The sequence below is a fragment of the Hirundo rustica genome, chromosome 3 (genome assembly GCF_015227805.2).
Source record: "Hirundo rustica isolate bHirRus1 chromosome 3, bHirRus1.pri.v3, whole genome shotgun sequence".
Lineage (NCBI taxonomy): Eukaryota > Metazoa > Chordata > Aves > Passeriformes > Hirundinidae > Hirundo > Hirundo rustica.
This window is the reverse complement of record NC_053452.1, coordinates 25,757,658-25,778,205: the sequence shown is the minus strand read 5'-3', so window position 1 is coordinate 25,778,205 and position 20,548 is coordinate 25,757,658. Positions and strand designations below refer to the sequence as shown.

The 20,548-nt window shown below is 38.4% G+C and overlaps 1 protein-coding gene across 2 annotated transcripts in view; it reads right to left on the bottom strand.

Moving 5' to 3' along the window:
* Window positions 1-951: 951 nt before the first annotated feature.
* MTA3 (metastasis associated 1 family member 3) overlaps window positions 952-20,548 on the bottom strand; it is a 137,986-nt gene continuing 118,389 nt past the window's right edge. Inside the window, exons 19-20 of one of the 2 annotated variants that reach the window (XM_040059828.2) lie at window positions 17,751-17,778; window positions 952-5,187 (exon numbers count right to left, since the gene is read on the bottom strand). In XM_040059828.2, coding sequence (XP_039915762.1) covers window positions 5,176-5,187; window positions 17,751-17,778 — 40 coding nt within the window. In that variant the 3' untranslated portion in view covers window positions 952-5,175. The remainder of the gene's footprint in view (window positions 5,188-17,750; window positions 17,779-20,548) is intronic. The other variant, XM_040059827.2, reaches the window with a different exon arrangement.

The window sequence follows — 20,548 nt, the reverse complement described above, 5'->3', positions numbered from 1 at the left end:
AGTGCTTCACACCCAGGAGGACTGGTAAATACAACTCATCTTGCCAATTAAATCCAAATGCCGTGGAAGAACTTGAGCTCTTCTACTTGGATCTTACACAGGTGTCTTTGGGGGGAGGAGGTGGAGGGAAGGGAAGGGGAAAAAGATAATGCATTCTAAAACATTTGAAACAATATCTAGCCTGTGGACCAAGCATCCTGCATTCCCCAAGACAGACTAGGGAATTAAGAGGTGGAAACAGTTGCCTTGAACAAACCTGTGAAGCAGCAGTCCTTACTTCTGCTCAGAAGACTTTTATATGATTCTCCTCTGAAAAAAAAAATCCAATTAATTTGCAAGAATTATCTTAGATATCATTAAAGAAGAGGATTCAGATAATGCTCCATATTTACATAGAAGCCACCAGTTCCAGATGCTACCAAATGAAGATACAAGGTTTTTGACACTAATACCAACCTGAAAAGGTTGTTTAGATGTGCCAGTTCACTGGAGACTGCAATGCATGGTAGCTTCTAGTATTGCTTTTGTGGACTGTGAGTCCTCTTGCCTAGATTTCAGTTCAATCCTAAGCAGCCTTCTGGTGTTCCAGTGTAAGGAACAATACCTCATGTCTCACTTTTCCCAGCTTCTGAGTCTTCTCTCCTCATCCCCTTGTTATCTACTTGTATTTTAAACTCTCATGCAGTGCACCGATCTTCAGTCTCTTGACTATCCACTAGCCTACTGTAAAACAGGATGACAGTGCCAATGCAGAAAACTTGCAGTTTCCTGCAAAAAGGGCCAAGAGTCACAGAGTTTGTACACAAAGACACTTTAATGCAAATCAAATAGTACTGTTTCATTCTAAGGTGCTCCACATTCTCAAACACCCAACACTGAGCTTCCCAGTTTCACCATTCCATTGAGAAATTCACTTTTAGTCTAAACAACAGAACTTTTAAAGGACAACTCTTTAATTTTTCCTTTTTTTTTTTTTTATTTGATTTAATCAATACTGTATTTCAATACCAACTGTTAAATCTTTATGAGCAGCAGGAGCACATTCTGTAAACTGTTGATCACTATATAGTACAACCTCAAAACTGTTATCCAAAACCCATGTATTCCAAAATTAGGTTTCCTCCCTCAACATGCAACATTTGAATAAAAAAGTCCTGACTTACTCCAAAAAAATCCACTATTCGGTTATATAAACTCAGATCTTTTGACAACCCTCCTGGCTTATGAAGACACAGGTTTATATAAAGAAGCTTCAAAACAAAATGAAAAACTAATATTATTTTGCTGAAATTTCCAAAGGATTCTAACAATTCCATTACCATAGCAGTACATATACATAAAGACACTGCGTCCAGTAATATAGTATTTCTGAAGGACTACAATTGTTCTCTGCAAAAGGCTGTGGCATGTTATGCTGTGACTATATCAGAAACTACTGTGCAGCCATTCCATTTTATTTAAGCCTTCATAATTAGGAAAGTATCTCTGTCGAAATTATATTTATTAAAAAAAAATAAATCTTACTTTAGATTACTAAAAAAGTGCACGTTCTGTAAGTGCAGGCTCCATTTCACCATTTCTAATCCTTGTTTGTTCCACATTTCAGTTCAAATTCCCAGTTTTTCATAATATGCTGCAAGGTTTGGACTGCAGAAACGAAGGCTGTATTTGCCATTAATCAAAACACTGGTTTTAACGATGTTTTCATATGACCAACACATTTCAGGCAATCTCAAGTATTTCAAAACCTTTTTTTTCCATCCTACTGAATCAAAACTTCCATCACTGAGTCGGGGCCTTTAAAAAATAATCTGAAAACAGTATACACAATATTTCAAGACAGCAGAGCAGCTATATAGTAGAAAATGGCAACGTAGATATTTTAAACATTAAAAAAATCTTCCTACTTTCTATGTGAGGCCTCTGGACACAAAGAGATTGTGCATTTTGCATGGCTTTCTAGGCCCATATTTGTAAGGGGAGTGGCAAAATTTCAGAAGGATTTCTTATTTAGCTAACAGAAAAATAAATCATATTGTAAATGCAGCGCTGTTGCTGCGCAGATTCTCTCACTCATATCATGGTAAGTATCAAACTTCTTGTCCTTGCTTACAAGGTTCATGTTTATACTCAGTGTCATTGTTGATGACTGATATATGTTGGCTGGTTTTAAAATAAGTAACTTGGGAAGATTGATAAAAAAGTACAGAGCTCTGATTTGTTGTGGATACACTGTTTCAGTGTACACAGGAATGTGTCATCTCTGCTCACAGCCAGTAAAAAATATTCTAACTTAACAGAAAGTGTGGAATTGCATGATATTGTGATGAGGAATTTCACAATCTCTACAAAAATTTAAATTGTTAAGCCCAAATCCGGCAGGAGGACCACAACTTCAGCAAATCTTCCATCCGCGCTCTCAGTCAAAACTCACAAGTAAATCCTGCATCCGTCTCTGGAAAACATCTTGATGGACAGGTAAGATGAAGAGAGAGCAGGTAAAATCTAAGGTGCAATGCATGGTGTGCAATTTCTCTGTGCACAGCATAGGAGAGAGGAGCTCAGTGCAGCTGCGTGCGAACAGGTGAAGGACAGAGCAGAAGTCGTCATTCCAGCAATCCGTCTCCTCCATGCCTCACCCACCCCAAGGCCGGGCTGTTGCAACCCTGGAAATGGCTGTGCTGGGCAGAGGTGGAACAGTATTTCCAGTGGATCCAGAGGAAGCACCTCAGCTCAAAGCTGCAGGGGATTCTTCTTTACCTTGGCTATTTGATGCAAAAGATAAGGGTGTCAGGCGGCTGGCTGCTGACAGGGAGCTGTGGTACCAGTCTCTCTCTCCTCAGAGGGAAAGAGGAAAAAATGACTTCACAACGGACTATTATGGATGCTAATACTTTTGTCAAAAGCAGAAACACGCAGAGATTTTACAAAATACTGTCTAGACACTGGAGCACACTGACTAGAAGAAATCATTTGAGTACAAGCTTAATAAGGCAGGGTAAAAAAATCTACCACCTCCCAGCTAAAAACACATTGAAAATGAGTGTGCTGTGTGTGATTTCACCGATGTCTGAGGGAGACAAAGATTGTTATGTTCATGTTTTTCGCACTTTCAGTCAGACTGCTGAATAATCATGTTTTCTTTATTCTAATGGGTGAGGAAGCTAATATACAGAAGGTGTTTCCATGTTGGAGTTAATAAAGGCAATTCTTACTAATAAGAAGAGTAGGTTGTCTCCACTCAGCTATCTGATAAAAAGCCCTCCTGTTTAGAGGAAAAAGCAGATCCTGTGCCTAGAAGAGACATATTTCAGTGGCTACTGGAAAGTACTGTAGGCAGATGAATCCCAGCTCTTCTCCAACTGAGTGTGAATCAATGACATTCACTAAAATGTTCAGGGCACTAGGAGCAAGCACTTTGTGTCATCAACCTCTCTTCATATCCACCCTTTTCTTGCTGGTGAAGGACAGGGGACAAGAACTGGATCCATCATTATGGAAAATGATCAGCAAGTCCCTTCAAGAGGTCAGGGTGCTTTCTTCTTTGAAGAAGCATCTGAGTCACTATCTTAGGAGCTCAAAATTCGACGTGGAAAGCAGCTCAAAATTCTATATGGAGTATGGCTACTTTTAGGCTGAGATCATAGATGCTCTTTTAGACTGAAACAATAAAATGCATGAGGAGAAATCATTTTGGGGGGATCACCCAGAAGTGTGAGATGTCACTTACATCCTTGTCTTTCTAACCACAAAGCTGGGTGCATGTCCACAAATGGATGAAAATCTCACATCTGTACTATACTGTTAGAGCTACTTAGTAAAGAGAGAGGGGAAGGAAAAAAAGAAAAAAAGTCTCGAAGCTCATCTCACTTTGCTATGATGTGTTCAGTGTCTGACCACATCTTTAAAAGCCACATGGAATCCAAACCTATTGAAGGACAACTTGCTTCAGATGATTAATATATGCTAACTAGGTTCACACAGCAGTGCTATAGTTTTTTTCTGGATTTCAAAGTAGGGCAGAGATTTTTCACCTCTAAGTACCTGAGTAGAAAAAAAGACCTGCCTCTGTTGCCATTTCCACCTTCAGGGAGACTGACAGTTTCCTACAAATAGTTTCAAAAGGCACATCATCTCTCCATGGTAAGTATCCATCCGTAGCCTTACATCTATGAATTCAAAGCATTCTGCAAGACCTCTTTTTATCCAGACATATAAAAATGTAGAACTTATTTTGTGGAGAGACATTACTAACAGGGAATTATCTATTTCTTCATGTTTTCTGGGAATGGTGTTCTGCTGGTTTTCACTATTCAGAACGGGCTTCAAGAAATGCAAAATATAGCCAAAGAAATAGGAGGATACTTTCAAATATAGAGACAATAGGACCAGTTCCTACACATGCAACTAGTCCAGCCAGATGTTCACTGTCACACATACTACTTTCCAGGATTTGAACCAAATCTAATATGGCCTACATTTTCAAAACTGGCCACTAATTATGGGCATTTCCTAATTGAGTCTAAGTTTCAGAATTGCTGAACAATACAACAATACCGCAATGTCCTTGTGGACATTCAGTTTAGACAATCAGATCCAAGGTGACTCAAGAAAATACTGAAAAATATGAACACTCCAAGTTCGCAGTTCTGTTTGAAAATGCAACACCTCAAGGCAAAGTCCAACTTTAGAGACACTGCAATAGTTTTGAAATCTTCATATTTTTGTTGAGCCACGAGAAGGCATAAACAAATGTGATGGGTGGAAGCTGCATCCATTCAGTGGGACCAGTGCAAACAGCCCCTCCCTGACCAGCCAACACTGGGAATGGAGGGAATCCAGGATAGGCCTGTACAGTGAACCAGAAGTATCCCTTGCAAAGATGAGGGAAAACAAGGGCTGCTGTTGGATCCTATCCAGAACACAGAACCCAGCCACGATGTGTTGTCCACACAATGTTTCTCTCTCAGAGATGTGGGAAGTCCTGTTATGTCTGCATTCACAATTAAACATGATTGTGACATTATGATGGTGCTGATGCTGTTATATCTTCAGTGTATGATGGGTCCTGGCTCTGATCGAGCCTGCCTATTGTTCATGAGAGACTTCGTCTTTGCAATGATCGGAGAACAAGGTGTTCTGGAAGCTCTTTTCAGCTGCGATCTGGTGAACTTCTTACGGATTTTTCTGTAAGGAGGGAAGGAAGAAAGGAGGGGAGGAAGAGAGAGACAACAGAAGAGATAAATCTCAGTCTTTAACAGAAGACTGCACAAGAGCCAATAACAAACATAACAAATACTCTTACCAGAGCAGGAAGGCTAGTTCATGGAAAAGAGACTTGCAGCCAACAAGAGGCAGCCCTGTCCATCTACTGAGGATTCAGAGTTGTCTGATAATGAGTCATCAAAAAGTGAATTGGTGTTAGATAATACTTGAATAATGGTATTTATTTACATGAAATCTTGGGTCAGAATGCCCAGGTAGTGAATCCTCACATGTGATATCGACACTGGAATGAAGGACCACAGAAGACAGGACCATGCTAGCACCCAATGAATGTGCTACCTCTGTAAAAGTGGGAGCAATTGTCATTATTTACACTGTACCACCTCTGCAGATAACACATAACCCAGCTCTCTGGGCACTTTTACTAGTGCCATTCAGGTACAGTAAATTCACTTTCATTTTTGACTTTCAGATGATTAAACATATTAACGCCAGGTGACCATGTTGCTTGTATTGAAATCCTAAATATCCAAGGAAAGTTAATTTTGAAGCATAAATCCTTGCTATGTTTCAACTTCTCTGTCTCTTTTCTGTTATAAATCAATAACCACGGTGCTGAGGGTACCCAAGGTATGGTATTAAAAAACACAGAAAAGACAGACCTGAACATTAGATGCTGCTAGAAAATGACGTATTTTCTGAATTTACACAAGAATCCCAGTCTTCATTTAGGTAGTTTTATAAATTACAGGCATTTTGAGCTTATGGAAATAAATTAAAGCAAACTGGGGCTTCTAATACTTAATGAGACCAGGCTTTCTAATTCAGACTTTTTGACTTGTAAAATAGGACCTACAAACTACAAGGTGATGAGATGCCTACCTGCATCAAGGCTCTGAGATGGTAACTCAAGGAGTGTTTTTTTCCCTTTCATCTAAGTGGGCTGTTACCTCTGAAACTGAAAAATGGTGGCACATGACACTGAAAATACATAATCAGCTGTAAATAAATTCTATTGAATTCTAAAGTAACAATTTGCATGTTAAATTTCAAATCCTATTTTGTTACCAGTCAGTTACAGGTTGAGTGTTCCCCAGGGATGTAAGCTTTCACGTTAACTAACTGGGCCACAGAAGAGAACATTAGGGGAAAAAAAGAACAAACCCAAACACGCAAAAAGCAGAATATATTCTGCTGTTTAAGGTTAAAGGGAGCCTGAAAAAATATATTTTGATTAATATATTTTAAAGGTTCAGAGATGCATTCCCTTTTGAAAGAAGGATGTCTTCATGGCCTGGAATGCTAAATTAGGGTTTAGCACCATTCAGCAATAAGCACGACAGAAGAAAAGAAAAGGAATCACCAGAAAGTTAGGTTTCAGCTTTTCACACAGGCCTACTGAGAAAAAAAAACCTTACTGTTTGAGTAGTCACCTTATAAGATCAACTTAAATAAGGCCAAAAAAGATACTAAATTGATTGTAAAAATATTGTATACATTCCAGAACAGTAAGTCCATAGAAATGTCATTTCAGACTGGCAGAAATGTGTCCATCTAAAATAATGAGACAGCCAGGTTTTGTAAATTCATGTGAATAGACAATAGCTATTACCCACACGAATTACTAATGGGGATCATCTCAGCAGAGCCTTACAGAACTGTATCTTTTTTATATATTTGTTTGTAAAACTTTGTATTTATTTACAGAAGGAATGTGGTCATTAATTGTTTGAGAAGCCCAAAGTTCAAATAATATCAGCTAATTGTTTACTCTTCTGAATTTTTAATAAAGTAACATTATAAACTGCCAAGAGGTTCCTGCTTATGAAAGTAATTTGCAGCTGACACTACATGTAAGGACAGTAAAGGATTTGAGATTAAAATGAGTCATTATTTTGTATGGACAGTAAAGTAAAAGATATAGTTATTTCCATTAAATACTGGTTCAAAACCAGCACAAAGAAAGGCAGAACAAAAATATTGTCACATTATTATATCAAACAAGCCACTAACTGAGTCAACTCCTCACTGAGTATAAATGAAACTAGCTCTATATATTCTGTCAAAAAAGAAAAAAACCAAACCAAAACAAACAAACAAAAAAAAAAAAACAAAAAACAAAACAAACAAACAAACAACAACAAAAAAAAAAACCACCAAAAAACCCCCCACCACACCACTAATCTGGTATGGACTCTTAAAAGGCAGTCCAGCACTTCTGTTTAAATAGGATTGTGAAAATGCTTGCAGAAATTAGCTTTCTGGGATACAGCCTTTCAGAAATAAAACCGGAAGAATGGAAATTTCCACTGACTACATTATGTGGTATATTTAAACAATCATTTCTCCCAAAGCCAAAACTGTTCTTTTTACTGCAAAAATTATAGAAGGTGGAGGGACTGGATTCTTTACACTGAAGAATTTAGCATCTAAATACAGTCTAGCTTTTTGAGAGGCATTCATCAGGTTTCATAATACTTCAGAGTCTTTTTAACACTTAAACATGCAGGTTGCAATAATAGCTGACAAAAGACAGGATATTCAAAGATAAAGTTGTTGTCACCCTTTCATTCATAGCACTTTACCCTCCCTCAAAGATACACTGAACAAGGGCAGAGTCAATTTTAATGCTCAATTTCCTGTCCCTCTTTCAGTTAATACCAGCCATATGTTTTAATTACATAAAGCTTTTATCTGGCAATGGCAATAAATGGCTTTAATATCTGTATCGTTGGTAACATCCTTTGCAGTTGTTAGGACAGATTAATTGCCATTTTCCCTGTGGGTTTTTTTTTTTTTTTTCCTTTGACTTTTGTACTAGTTCTTGAAGCATGATGTATTACAGACTTGAAATGCAAATTCAAAAGTATTTTAAAGCCATTGCTTTGTATTTCTAGCCTTCTTGGGACCAAAAGTATGAGAATGAACTAAATATTTAATAGGGCATCAGTATATAAAGCCCACTGGACTCATTTTTAAGTCAAATGTGAGGCACTGGTGCAATGTAGGAATAATACACATTCTTTACGTCTGCATGACACTTCAATTAGTAGCTGCAGATAAAGGTACGCAAGGCCATTGGCACCTAGTCAGGGAAATATGGAAATGTACATGAGTCTTACTAAAGGTCCAGATGAAGACCTAATGTCTCTGTTCAAGTTTCATACACAGACTGGAACTTCATGGGTAGAAATAATAGTTAGCCTGTACAGGGCATTTGTGCCATGCTTAAATTTAATAGGGAGAGTCATTATAATTAACCAATCCTTTCTCAGGATCCAAGTGTGTTCCATGTAACTCACCATCTGCTGAAATGAAGCACAATCCTATATAATCTACTATGTCCAGATTTCTCAGGAATAGGATAACTGGGAGCAAAATTTCACATTTGCAAAAGCTGACTCAAAGCTCCCTTCTCTAATTCTGCCACACACTAAAGCAGCATAAATTTTTAAACTTGAATAGAATAAAGAGAGGCCTCCAACTGGTGTTGGTCAAGAACGTGCTTTCAAGCCTTTTCTAGTAGGACTGGAAGGCATTGCCTGCTTTAAGTTTGTTGATACAGAGTGTTACTGTGCTATATATAAACTGTTGTGCATCCGTCTTACCTCCTCTGCATTGGACTCAGAGTTGTGATGACTACACTGACTTTGGTCTGATCAGCTGTACCAACAGTGCTTAAGAAGCTATATTAAATAAATACAGGTTATGGAAGAATTTCTACGGTGAAAGAAAGGAATTGCATGCAAATGCCCACTGATATTTCAGCAGATGACAAGATTTGTTTTGAAAGAAACATTTTCCTAGAAAGAGGAATTGCCCTCAGCACACATGTACTCGTGAGATGTGCATAACTCTCCTTAAATACCAAGGTCCAGAATGCTTTTGGTGCTCTGTTTCCACTAAAAATACACTAACGACCTAATACAAACCTGGCTACAGAATTTGAAGCTCAAGGACATAGCTTTGTTTTCCTCACTCTCCCCAAATTAGTTTGATATTTTTGCCTGAGTCTTTCTTAGACTGATGCCATTTGAGCAACAATCTCATATGTTAGAATAGGTGCTGTGGAAATTTATTGTTATCCAGTTGCTGGTAGCGCAAGGAACACCCCTCGGTCAGCAACAGGCATAAGAAAACTGATTTTCTGCACAATCATAATTGAAATTCCATATAATCTCTCCATTGGAGCGAAGTATTCTGCCATGACTTTCCAAGTGTAAACAGCAACATAAACGTTCTCAATGCATAATACTGCCAACACTGGCAGAATTTCGTGTTCTGGCACAAACTGCGTGTGAAACTTGCAATCAGTCTTACCACAGAGTCATTCAGAAAGAAAACAAGGCTGAAAAAATAAGAAAGGTATTCTAGAGAAATGTTTGTGAAGTTGCTGCTGCTGCTCCAGGGCAATATAAATATTGTGCAATGTAAATTTTCAGTACAAATTCAAGGCCACTTAGGAAAAAACAACTATTTAAAAGAATAACCATAATTCCTTGGTGGTTATAAGATGTAATAATCACTTATTTCTCTGAGGGCTACTTTTATCCAGAGGCACATTTTAACTATTCATTGGATTAAATTACAGGAGGGGGTACTATCTTAGAAAGCTGATAGGCTTTTTATTAATTTCAACAGGCTTTTAAACATAGTGAAAGGCCAAAATGCGTGCAGTGCTCCTTGCTGAAAGAGAATTTAACTGGGATGAAGCTGTAGGCACAGAACCTTAGAAACCTGATACTTTGCTGACTGAAGGACTCACGGCACTTCCTACATTTCTACCTGTGTGCAAATGAGAAGTATTTTATTTAACTCTTTGGCTTGCTGCTTTAGACTTTTTTTTTCCCCCCTTAACACTTCCAGGATAAAGATTTCCCATATTGCATTAAAATTTTAATCTAACCTCAACATGACAGAAACTAGTTAAAAATAGTTTTGGAAGGCAGAAGTGGGTTGACATTGATACACCTTTTAAAAACAAGGGCCTTAGGAAATGTTAATTTATAAAAACAAAATGGAAGACTTTAATAAGCATGGAACTATTGGAAAGCTGTTGCCATGAGCCACATAGTTGCATTATAAAACCCATACAGATGGCACATAGAGTGATATAACCTTTATGAGATTAAAGAGGTGCTGCTGTAGACAAGCCAACATTATTTAAATGTTTTAAGAGCTTATTTTTCTCCTCCTAGCAAGGAAATGTTTTCCTTTGCCAGAGTTTATCTTCCAATATTTTATCAATATTTATGGAGCAAGACTTTTCTCTACGAACAATAACTTTTAGACACACCAGTTAAACATGCAGGTTGCAATCTGACACAAATGACAGTGTAAGGTCTTCTTAAGCAGCTTAAGATAACGTATTTTTTCAAGTGCTTCATCACCTTGAGGGCTTCTCTGATGTTTTGTGTTTCAAAGCAACAGCTTACAGCTACTATGCATATATAAAAGGCCATTAATAATGGGGTTGAAGCATTTTCTTTATTGGGTGGAAAAATCCAGGTCAAGGGTTTAAAGCACAGACTTCTATGGCTGTGTCAATGCCTGACTTGTTGCATGGCTCAAGCCACCTCTGTCTCTTTTTACCTGCTGCTGATTTAAATCAAAATCACCTTGGAGCAGAAACCATCTCTTTATATGCATTTCTAGAGTGCCTAGAACAGCAAGCTGATCTACTGTTGAAATATCCACTATTGAAATTATTTCTGTCCACTTTAACTACAAGCAACTGTCATGGCTTTTGGAATAATCACCTAGTTCAATAGATTTTTCCATATTTTCATTTCCCCTGAAAATATTTCATTAATATTCTAAATTGGTTTAGGAGAGAAGGAATTAAAGAAACAAAGTCCTACTCACAGCATCACTATTCATTTTTCAGTTGAGTGCTGGAACTGAAAAAATCTTTTTAACCCCTAAGAGACATTATAAGGAGATGCTGTCAGACACTGGTCATCACTTGATGAATAAATCTAGATCCCACCAATCAGCAGTGAGATTATCCTCACAGTTCATCTGTGAGCTTGGTATTTACCACCAAGAGGCTAAGGTTACCTACTGCTGAGACAGCAAAGTTTACACATCAGTTTGGGTAAAAGACTGGCTTTCTCATGGAAGCCAGCAGCACAGAGGCCCAGCCAGGGACAGGAGGAGTTCAAAACCCCCTTGATCTGCTTGGTAGGAATGATGGACAACACAGATTGAACATGGACTTGCCCTGTGTTTTGGGTGGAGCTTTATGAGGTGCTGCAGGGACAGCACCTCACACACAGCAGTGATGACGGCAGAGTCATGCACAGAGCCGTGTTCCTCAAACAGTCCTTCCCTCAGGGAAGGGAGAAAAGCCCATCTGAATTCATGGCATTTCACCAGTATCCAACTTTGTAGAGTGGAATAGAACTACCAGGTCCTAGCAAAGGAAGCTTGATGGAATGGGTAAAAAAGTAAATTATCCATACTCCTTGAAACAAAACAATCACTCAGGCTTCAACAGACTTGTAAGCTGAGCTACAGGACAGCTGCTCTGTACTTTATCTGAAATTCATTAGCCTCCCCTTAGTTACCTTACCCTGCAGGGGCTGCAAGGCAGGGAGTCTGCTTTATCCAATAAAGGGTTGCTTAACCTCTCCTCCCTGGGAAGGAACACACAGGATCACTGCAGATGTGTCAATACACCAGCACTCTGGGAATCCAGGGAGCCAAAAAGCCTTCCACAGCTCACAGGCACAAACACCATCACATTTCAAAACAATTCCTTTATTCTTCCTAACTATATCAGCAGGGTGAGGATGAATTCCTACTCTACCAAGAGGAATTTTCAAAACCATCTATTTATTCTGCAGCAGGATGGCCATTCTGCATATTGATTAAACATCACCTGCTATGAGATGAAAAATTTACCCACATGGCAACATATAATTTTTCCTGAGACAAGCAAGAAACGGAAGAGAAGGTGCATCAGAGTGAGCTGGCTAGCAGTGGAACACAATGTTGCTTTCAACTGCTCCCCAAACGCCTTGAGTATTAATTCACAATTCCAGCAGTATCCCAGTTTCTATGACAAAAAGGTACAGAACATACAACTTCTGTTTCTGGCCTTTGGCTACAAGCATTAAGTGCCATTTCCCCAGCAACATTAATTACTGCATTGAAAACTTTCAAAAATATTGTGTCAACTAAATATGCTCATTTAAGTCTAAGAGAAAACTCATTATATTTTTCATGGGGGAAAAAAAAAAAAAAAGACACTATAGGTCTGCAATACTATTAGCATTTTTCTGTCTTTCTTTTCTTATCTTGCTTATTTCAGGGAATGCTTCATCTGAACATTTTGGCCTGAACACTGTGCTTTACAATATTACAGCTTATAATATTACCTGAGGCTCAAAAAAATTGACAATATGCTTCCTTTCTATCAATTATGCATATACTTTTCCTGGAATAACATATGTACCAATAGGTTATATTTGGAGGAGGTTCTTGGCATCCTGGGTACTTGCTATTAAGCAAGGGATGAAAAAAAAAAAAAAAAAAAAAAAATTCAGTCTTACCAGAAACAGTTGGAGAGCAAAAGTTCCCTCACAAGCCCATCCCCTGGAGCTCTACTTCACACCATCAATCTCTTGCATAATCAGCATTTCTCCACATACAGAAGCTCCAGGGCAGAATATGGATTGGAAATCTGTAGTGTGGCATGGACAGAAGAAAGCTTTGCCACAGAATGAATTGATGCTAATTCCTAAGGTCATTTTCACATCAAAGGTTGAAGATTTTTTAATTTTTAAAAATATTTATGTGACCAAAGGTCTATTGAAGTTCATTTTCTGCCACTCTTCCTGCTCTCCACACTTATGGCCAGCATTTTTCGCGTCAGTATCTCCTAGTTCTTGTCGGACTGGCTAATTAAAAACTGCACAGCATCCTAAAGAGTAGGTGTACGCCAATATTACTCAAGCTTACAGAAAAAATGGTGGAGCTAGAGAAAGGCTGAAATAAATTACTTGTCTGGTAATTACTTCTCTCACATCAAGCAAGAGGCAACCTTGGAATATTAAAGTTTGGATCTCTGTTTTCTCCACAAGAAAAACACTTGAGTAGTATTTTGTCAAATAAATGTTTTAGCCTCTACCCATAGCACAAGTTACAAAAACAGCCAGTCAAGCTTCCTTAGATGTTTGACAAGAACTGTTAGTTATCTCTGTGATTGACTTTTCACAGTCACAGTCAATATGTTCTCCATGGTATTTTATATTTAAAATGCCTATGTAGTTACTTATGCAAGCTTTTTCACAAAAAGAGACCAACTAACACTTGTTTTTCCACAGCCTTACCTACATTTATGCCAGAAGGTCATGAGTTTTAAAAAAACCCCAAATTATCAGGGAAAGTATTAAGAATGAATGATTAAATGTATACACTGAAATATGAACTAATTCATAATTAAATCCTCTATCTGTATTTTGAAATGAAGGCTTTGATAGAGGACAACTTAGAAATTAAACTTAGTGGACAGTTCTGTGTGAATTTTAAGACTGTGGGGATCACTGACACCATATTTTTGAACATATTCACCACGGTACAATTTTATTATCTTTTTTGCTATTTAACTTTAGCAACAGCGTGTTCATCACAGGACTTCCATAGTTTCCCTGCCTATGTGTACATTATTGCTGTGTATTTCTCTGCCTTCAGATGAAATAATCCTTAACTCTTTGTCCAGCTTCTACAAGTTACTATTGCTCGCACAGTACAGAAATTATAAAAAATGAAAAATATATCTGAACAGTGATATTGCACAATATTTGGGGATTGCAATCATCAATATCTAAGAGCTAATGTGAGAAACTACCATGGTTTATGCATGGGAATGCTGAGAATGGACTAATTTCAGCCCTAAGCTGATATTACTCTAGCCTCACTATAGGTAACAATTGTATGATTAATGTTGTCTCTATCTTTTCTTTGATACTTAAATATGTTGGCCTGACAAGTTTGCATTTTTATTTTGCTTCGTATGTTTCCCAAGGCTTTGACAGAGAAATCGGCTTCCCATACAAAGATGCTTATTTATAGAAAAATTTCTTCTTGTTCAAAACCAAATTGGTTTTAACTCCCACAATAGAAGATGGCCAAATATTACAAAGATGACACATTCCCACTGGGTATGTGGATTTAGGAAGAAACTAAGCAGCAAGCTAACAAAAAGCTAAGCCCTAAGACTTTCAGTTAAAACATTTGATAAAGAGAATTGGATTCAGCTACATCAAATCCTCTGTGTGAACACAAAAGACAGCTTCTGGAAAAAAACAAACAAACAAACAACCTTTTGAAATGGGCAACCATACTGCAGGAAACTCAAAATTTGTCAAGACCCATAAGAAAACAGGTTGAAAGAACTGCATGGCATCCCAATCTAACATCAGACATATAAAGTGTATTGGGGACTACGTGATGTACTTTAGTTCAGGAATGGATTTAAGGGCTTTGCTGAATTGGGTCTGGAAGATCCAGCAGAGAAAACAAGATTTCTGGAAAAGTCAAGTGCTTATACAGGAGCTTCTCCACCAATATATGTTTAAGACAATCCTTAATGCATTTATTATCTCTGTATTCCATAAAAGTTGTTGAGGTTTTCTTTCCCTCCCATTTCCCAAGTCAACAAAATTTTACAAAGAACCTCATTTTAGAAATTTCCCCTCCCAAATATAGACATTTCTGGCTGTTTCTGAACCTACTGTCTGAATGTGAGAGAACATTTGTCAACAGCAGTGGAGAAGATTGCAAGAGGCTTAGTGGCCCTTCTAAACGTGCCTTTGTTTTTTAGCTGAGTCATGTGAATTAACCACATTCAAACTCTGACCTAAGATGCAATTAGAAAGCAAACTTTGGTATCTAAGCCCCCCTGGAGAGGCAGCGTATTTGAATATCTGCTCACAACAGGGCAGGATCATTTCACAACAGCCAAAGGTGTGACTTTTCAGGCAGCAGTAACTAGGTCATTTACAGCCATCTGTTCCTAGCCTCAGCCTCCCTGCGGTCATCACCAAAGCTGAGTGCTAAGCAATTTTCACCTGCTAATCAGTGGAGGCAGCTCTGAAACTAACAAATCATCTCGTTTCAGTCAACAGCTTCTGGACTCCTGTGGGTGGCATTTCCATGAGACTTTATTACTGATAAAGGTAGAGAGTTTTCTCTGAAAGAAGATCCCCTCTAAGGCTTCTGACATTAAGAACGAGAAGGCTTCATCTAATTCTTCAGACAAAGAACGGGAGTTACCTATTCTTTACCTCCAAGTCTTCAAGCAAGCACTTAGGCACCTTCTTCATGTTGTGTTTGAACAGTTAGGTGTAAAAATGCTTGGAGATACAGACTTTAAAAATCTGCTTGACATATCACGGGAGGTCTGTGAGGAAGCAGAGAACTGAATCATGGTTTTCCAAGTCCTAGGCAAGTGCTCCAAACATTGCAGCATCCTTCCACTAAGTGATTAAAATCACTACCATGTGATTTTAAACAGGGCAAGTAGCTTACTGCAGTGCCACTGAAACTGTGAGAAGATTAATCCATATCACCAAACCAGCATGATTGCATTTCATTTGCCCTGAAGACTGATAAAGCAAACCCTATAACAGTATGTGCTTTTCAAACCTCCCAGCTCTATCCAATGGTGCTGAGCTCTCAGGGGTTTTTGTGAACATGTTTTCCTTGTATCTAGCTATGATTCCTTAAGTTAAAAAAAACACATTCACATTCTTCAAGTAAGTTGGTTTAGTTCCATGGGATGAACCTGCTTTTAAAAACAAACATTTGCATTATCACAATAGTGTTACTTTGATTTAGTAGGTACTATAAAGGGTCCAACAGGAAAAATTTAATGAAGGTAAATATTGAAAGAAAATGTCTTTAGACCCACGAAAGCTAGTCAATGAGAAATGAATGGTAAGAGATAATGATCTAGTTTCTATACTGCTGCTCGTGATTCTGTATCACAGTATCTCAGCTGGTGCTCAGAAAAGTACGATTTATAAGATATGAACAGTGCACAGCATTCATGAATAGAGCACATGAAATAAGGTCAAAATAATATCTCACAGGAACCATTATGCTCTCTGATGAGCATATAACAGCTTTGAATGGAAGCTAACCAAGTAGGATGGCTCCTAAACTGTAGCAAGGACGAAGCAAGTTCTTCCCCAAATTCCTCACACACAGTTTCGTCACGGCAACTGGAGAGAGCTGTCAGTTCACCTGGACTCAGATGTGGCCATTCAATAAGATACTTGCAATCCTATCAGTGGGGATTAAACAGAATTCTAAGGGATATATTCTGTAATCCCTGCTTTTCAATATGTGTGACAACTATATAATACAACAGAAGTAAAGGAGCCAGAAAATTACATCCTTAGAGGCTGATACATTTTTTTGCTAGAGCATCACATTCTCAGGCTTGCAGCTGATGCTCCAAGAGTGCAGCCAGGCATCTTCTTGCAGCTGGTTACAGGACTGGGGTCTAAAGGCCATGGTGCCATGCAAGTAAGAAATGAAAATACACTATGCCCAGGATCCAAGTCCGGTGTAGTTCGAAACCAGGATCCCTATTCAAATCAAAGTGCCTCATCTTTATGAAAAGCAGAGATCAAAAATACCTTTTTTTTCTTTTGTGTTTTGGTGCACAATTTTTTTTGTGCAGCTGGGACCAACTGGAAAAGAGTAAACATAACCATGGACATTTGTGTGATAGGAATTGCACATGTGAAGAGGAAGAAGAAGCAGAGCAGTTACCACTGGAACTCTGGCTCAGACGTAGACCTGCAGCTCTGCACTGCGTAGAGTGAAAACTCCTCCAGTTTTCCCTTTTCTCCCAGCAATGTGCTGCAGCTCCAGCACTGTGCATGACCTTTCCTAAGCCTAGATTCAAACACACGTGGGACAGAGAGTGGGCAGGGGCAGGTCACCCGCAGCTCTTAACTCGGGCTTTGGTTCTCTCAGGTTTTCAGTCTGTGTTTCAAGGTACAGGCTGGGGTTTCCACGGATAAATCTGCACTGCAGAGAGGGCCAGCAGCACGTGCAGCAGCACGAAGGGCAATGAGCACTAGCAGGGCTCTCCCCCACTTCTGCAAGAGAAGCAGACCACTGACAGCACAGCAAGACTCAACATTCTGCAGAAGCTGGTGGTCAGCCTCACATTCGCTTCTTTCTCAACATGCAGCTTTGGATTTTGAGCTTTTTTGTGTGTGCTATGAGACATGCATAAATAAAAATGAGTGCTACCAGGTAATTATCACAGCAATTGTGATATCCTTACGTAGCACCTCAACAAATCAAGGGAAGATTTTTCCATTTGGAGACAGAACATAAAGTGAGGGATAAGAAAATTGCCTACATAATGCTGCCACAGGGATGCCTCTCAAATCATTTTATCAGAAAAAAAAGGAAGCCATGTCTGCTGGTAACAGCTAAAGATCACGTTCTAATTTTAGCAGTTGCAGTTAACTCATTCCCAATGGAGTTGCACTTACCGTGAGAAGGTTTCTAACTGCTTCAGCACTGAAAGGAAACAAGCATTGAGTCATTCAACTGCAGATCTATATGCAAATATGCTTTTCGGCCCATGAAGGGAAAGCACATAGAATCCGCTGCTATAACGCAGTCAGCCAAACATTTCCACACATTTCTTATAATGCAAACGCTGGAAAAAAAAAATAATTCATTTACCAACCAGTGTTTTAGCTGTCCCTACACAAGTCTGAGCATTGGCATGCACATGCACTCCGTTAGGGACAGAGCATGGGTATAGAAAATAGAGGCACACTGCATACCTAGAATTGGTAAGAAAAGTTTTAATAAACAGATATATTCCCCTTGACATCGAATGGTTCAACAGTAATATTACTACTTTTACTCAAAGATTATGTTTATATCTTGTATAACTCAAGATATATTAAACCGATATATTACATTTTACTAAGGTTCTGAAGACAGTAATATGAACTGTTCCATTTTTTCAATTATTAACTACCAGAATAGCAATTCTGTATAAAAAATTTAGTTCCTTGCAATACGGTAATTTTCTGTGTTGACCTCTAATTGGGCCTACAATAGAATCCACATCACCCAAAAAACTTCCTTATAGCAAAGGTGATTTAGTACAAAGAAATTAATAAAATGCTTCTAAAGTTAGGAGACTTCTAGCTTATCCTAAAGCATGCACACAGTGCCAGGAGAATCCTAGCAACTAATACCTAGGGATATTAAAAAAAATTAAGGACATTCTTTTGGTGAGCAGTGAAAAATGTGAGGCTCTTTAAAGAGTGATTTTTTTTTCAATTAATTGTGTAAACAGATTTGCACTTTAGAATAAATTCTTGAGCAAGTTATTTCACAGTAGGGAATGAGAATTTCTTTTCATTCAAAAAGGATACAAATAAAGAAAAACACAAAAATATTAAATCCAGTAAAGGTCAACATAAAATTATGATGTAATGTCAAAAAGCTAAGTGTTCTCGAACTGCCGTGTGGTTTTCTGCCTACATTAATCCCTGCTGTGAGCCTGTGACTGAACTGAAGCAGGGAAATCCCACGGGAGCTGGTCTCACACAGGCATCAGGGAGGGTTTGGAATGGAGAGTGCAGCTTGCCACTAGAGATGAAACAGCAGAACTGGGGAACCTCTGTATTCACTGGCAGCATTCCCTGAGCATGCTGACAGTATTCAGAAGGACATCCACATACACTCATGGCAAAATTCATGAGGGGGTCCCTTCAAGGCACTACTGTCCAGACAGGAGGAAAAACTCTGTCTCTTCCCCAAAGTGGCTGTGGGCTGTAATGAATGTCTGGGGCTCAGCACCATGGTACTGTGCAGCCCAGCTCTGCAGAGGCAATCCGGCTGGGAAAAGCAGAAACGCCAGTGGGAGCTCTGCTGCCATTTTCCCCCAGATGTGCAGATACTGATAAACAACGGGAGAGGAAATGGCTTCCAAATAGCTACAACTTAAAGCAGAAACAAAGCTGAAACGTATGAGGATGTGCATGACAACTGACATAAAATACATTCCTGTTCTCAGAAGGGCAGATTAACACCTAAAAATATGTCCAACTTCAGATGTAAACTCCAGTCCTTGTGTTTCCATGATGCACAAATTCACACTAACTTTTTAAGAATACCTCCAGGCATTGTTGAACTGTGGCCTGAGTGTAGAGAGAGAGGCACTGCCCTAAAATTCTAGGGTAACTCCAAGGGTTACCCTGGAAAGCTTAGATGATATATGATTCCCATTGTTATTTTCACTGCTCTTCATAGTTTGTATCCATTGCTACAAATATCTCAAATATGTGAGCAATTAGATACAGAAGAGTGAACTTTACAGAAATAATACTGCTGCTTAAAGTCAGAGAGTAAAAGGTGATTATTAAAACTTAATATTACTAAAATTTCTTCACGAAGAAATAAATACTTATGTTCACCTATCTATTGATGAATAATAACATTGAGAATGCTCATTGAGAGTGCATTTTTTGTTTGATTAGCATGAGATAAGAGTGGTACCTCATTTAGTCTAGGAGCAAAATTATAACTCTTCTTTTTTTCTATGCAAATATCAACAATATATCATAGTATAGGCTTTTTAAGCTAAATTTCTGTGAAAATTTACCCTCTAAACCCCCTACTTGGTGTTTTATAAAAATGTGTATCTTAACATTAATTCACTAGACAAAAAAAAAAAAAAAATTAGGACAGAGAAATGAAAATTGTTGTGGACCACTGCAAAAACAAAATGGAAAATATTTCCCTTTTTGCAGGCTTCAATTACATTGGAAAATATTTTTCCTTTTGCTATAATTAGCATATGTCTCTCTCATATGTGTTTTTAATGAACAAATTCACACGTTAAAACAGATTGGCTCCTGATGGAGCACAAAAAAAGTTCCCTAAAGGACCAGTTGTGACCTTAGGCTGGGGGATTATTTCTGAGCTGAGTGTCCAGAACACGTCCAGAAACCAATGGCTGCTCCCTGGCAGCTCATTCTTATTTGTTGCCCCCTTTTTTTTGTTAGTTTGTTTTTTGTTGGTTTTTTGTTTTGTTTTGTTTTGTTGGTTTTTTGGAGGGTTTTTTTGGGGGGTGTTTTGTTTGTTTGTTTGTTTTTGTTTTGTTTTGTTAAATTCTGTGTCAGGACTGGGTAAATTGTGTGCTGGTTTTTCAAGCATCTCCTCCCTAGACATCTCTTCCCATTGCAATTATATTTCATTCAACATTGTCCTGGCAGTGCTGAGCTGTGTGGTCTCCTATCACAGGACAGGCTGGCTGTCAGGGACT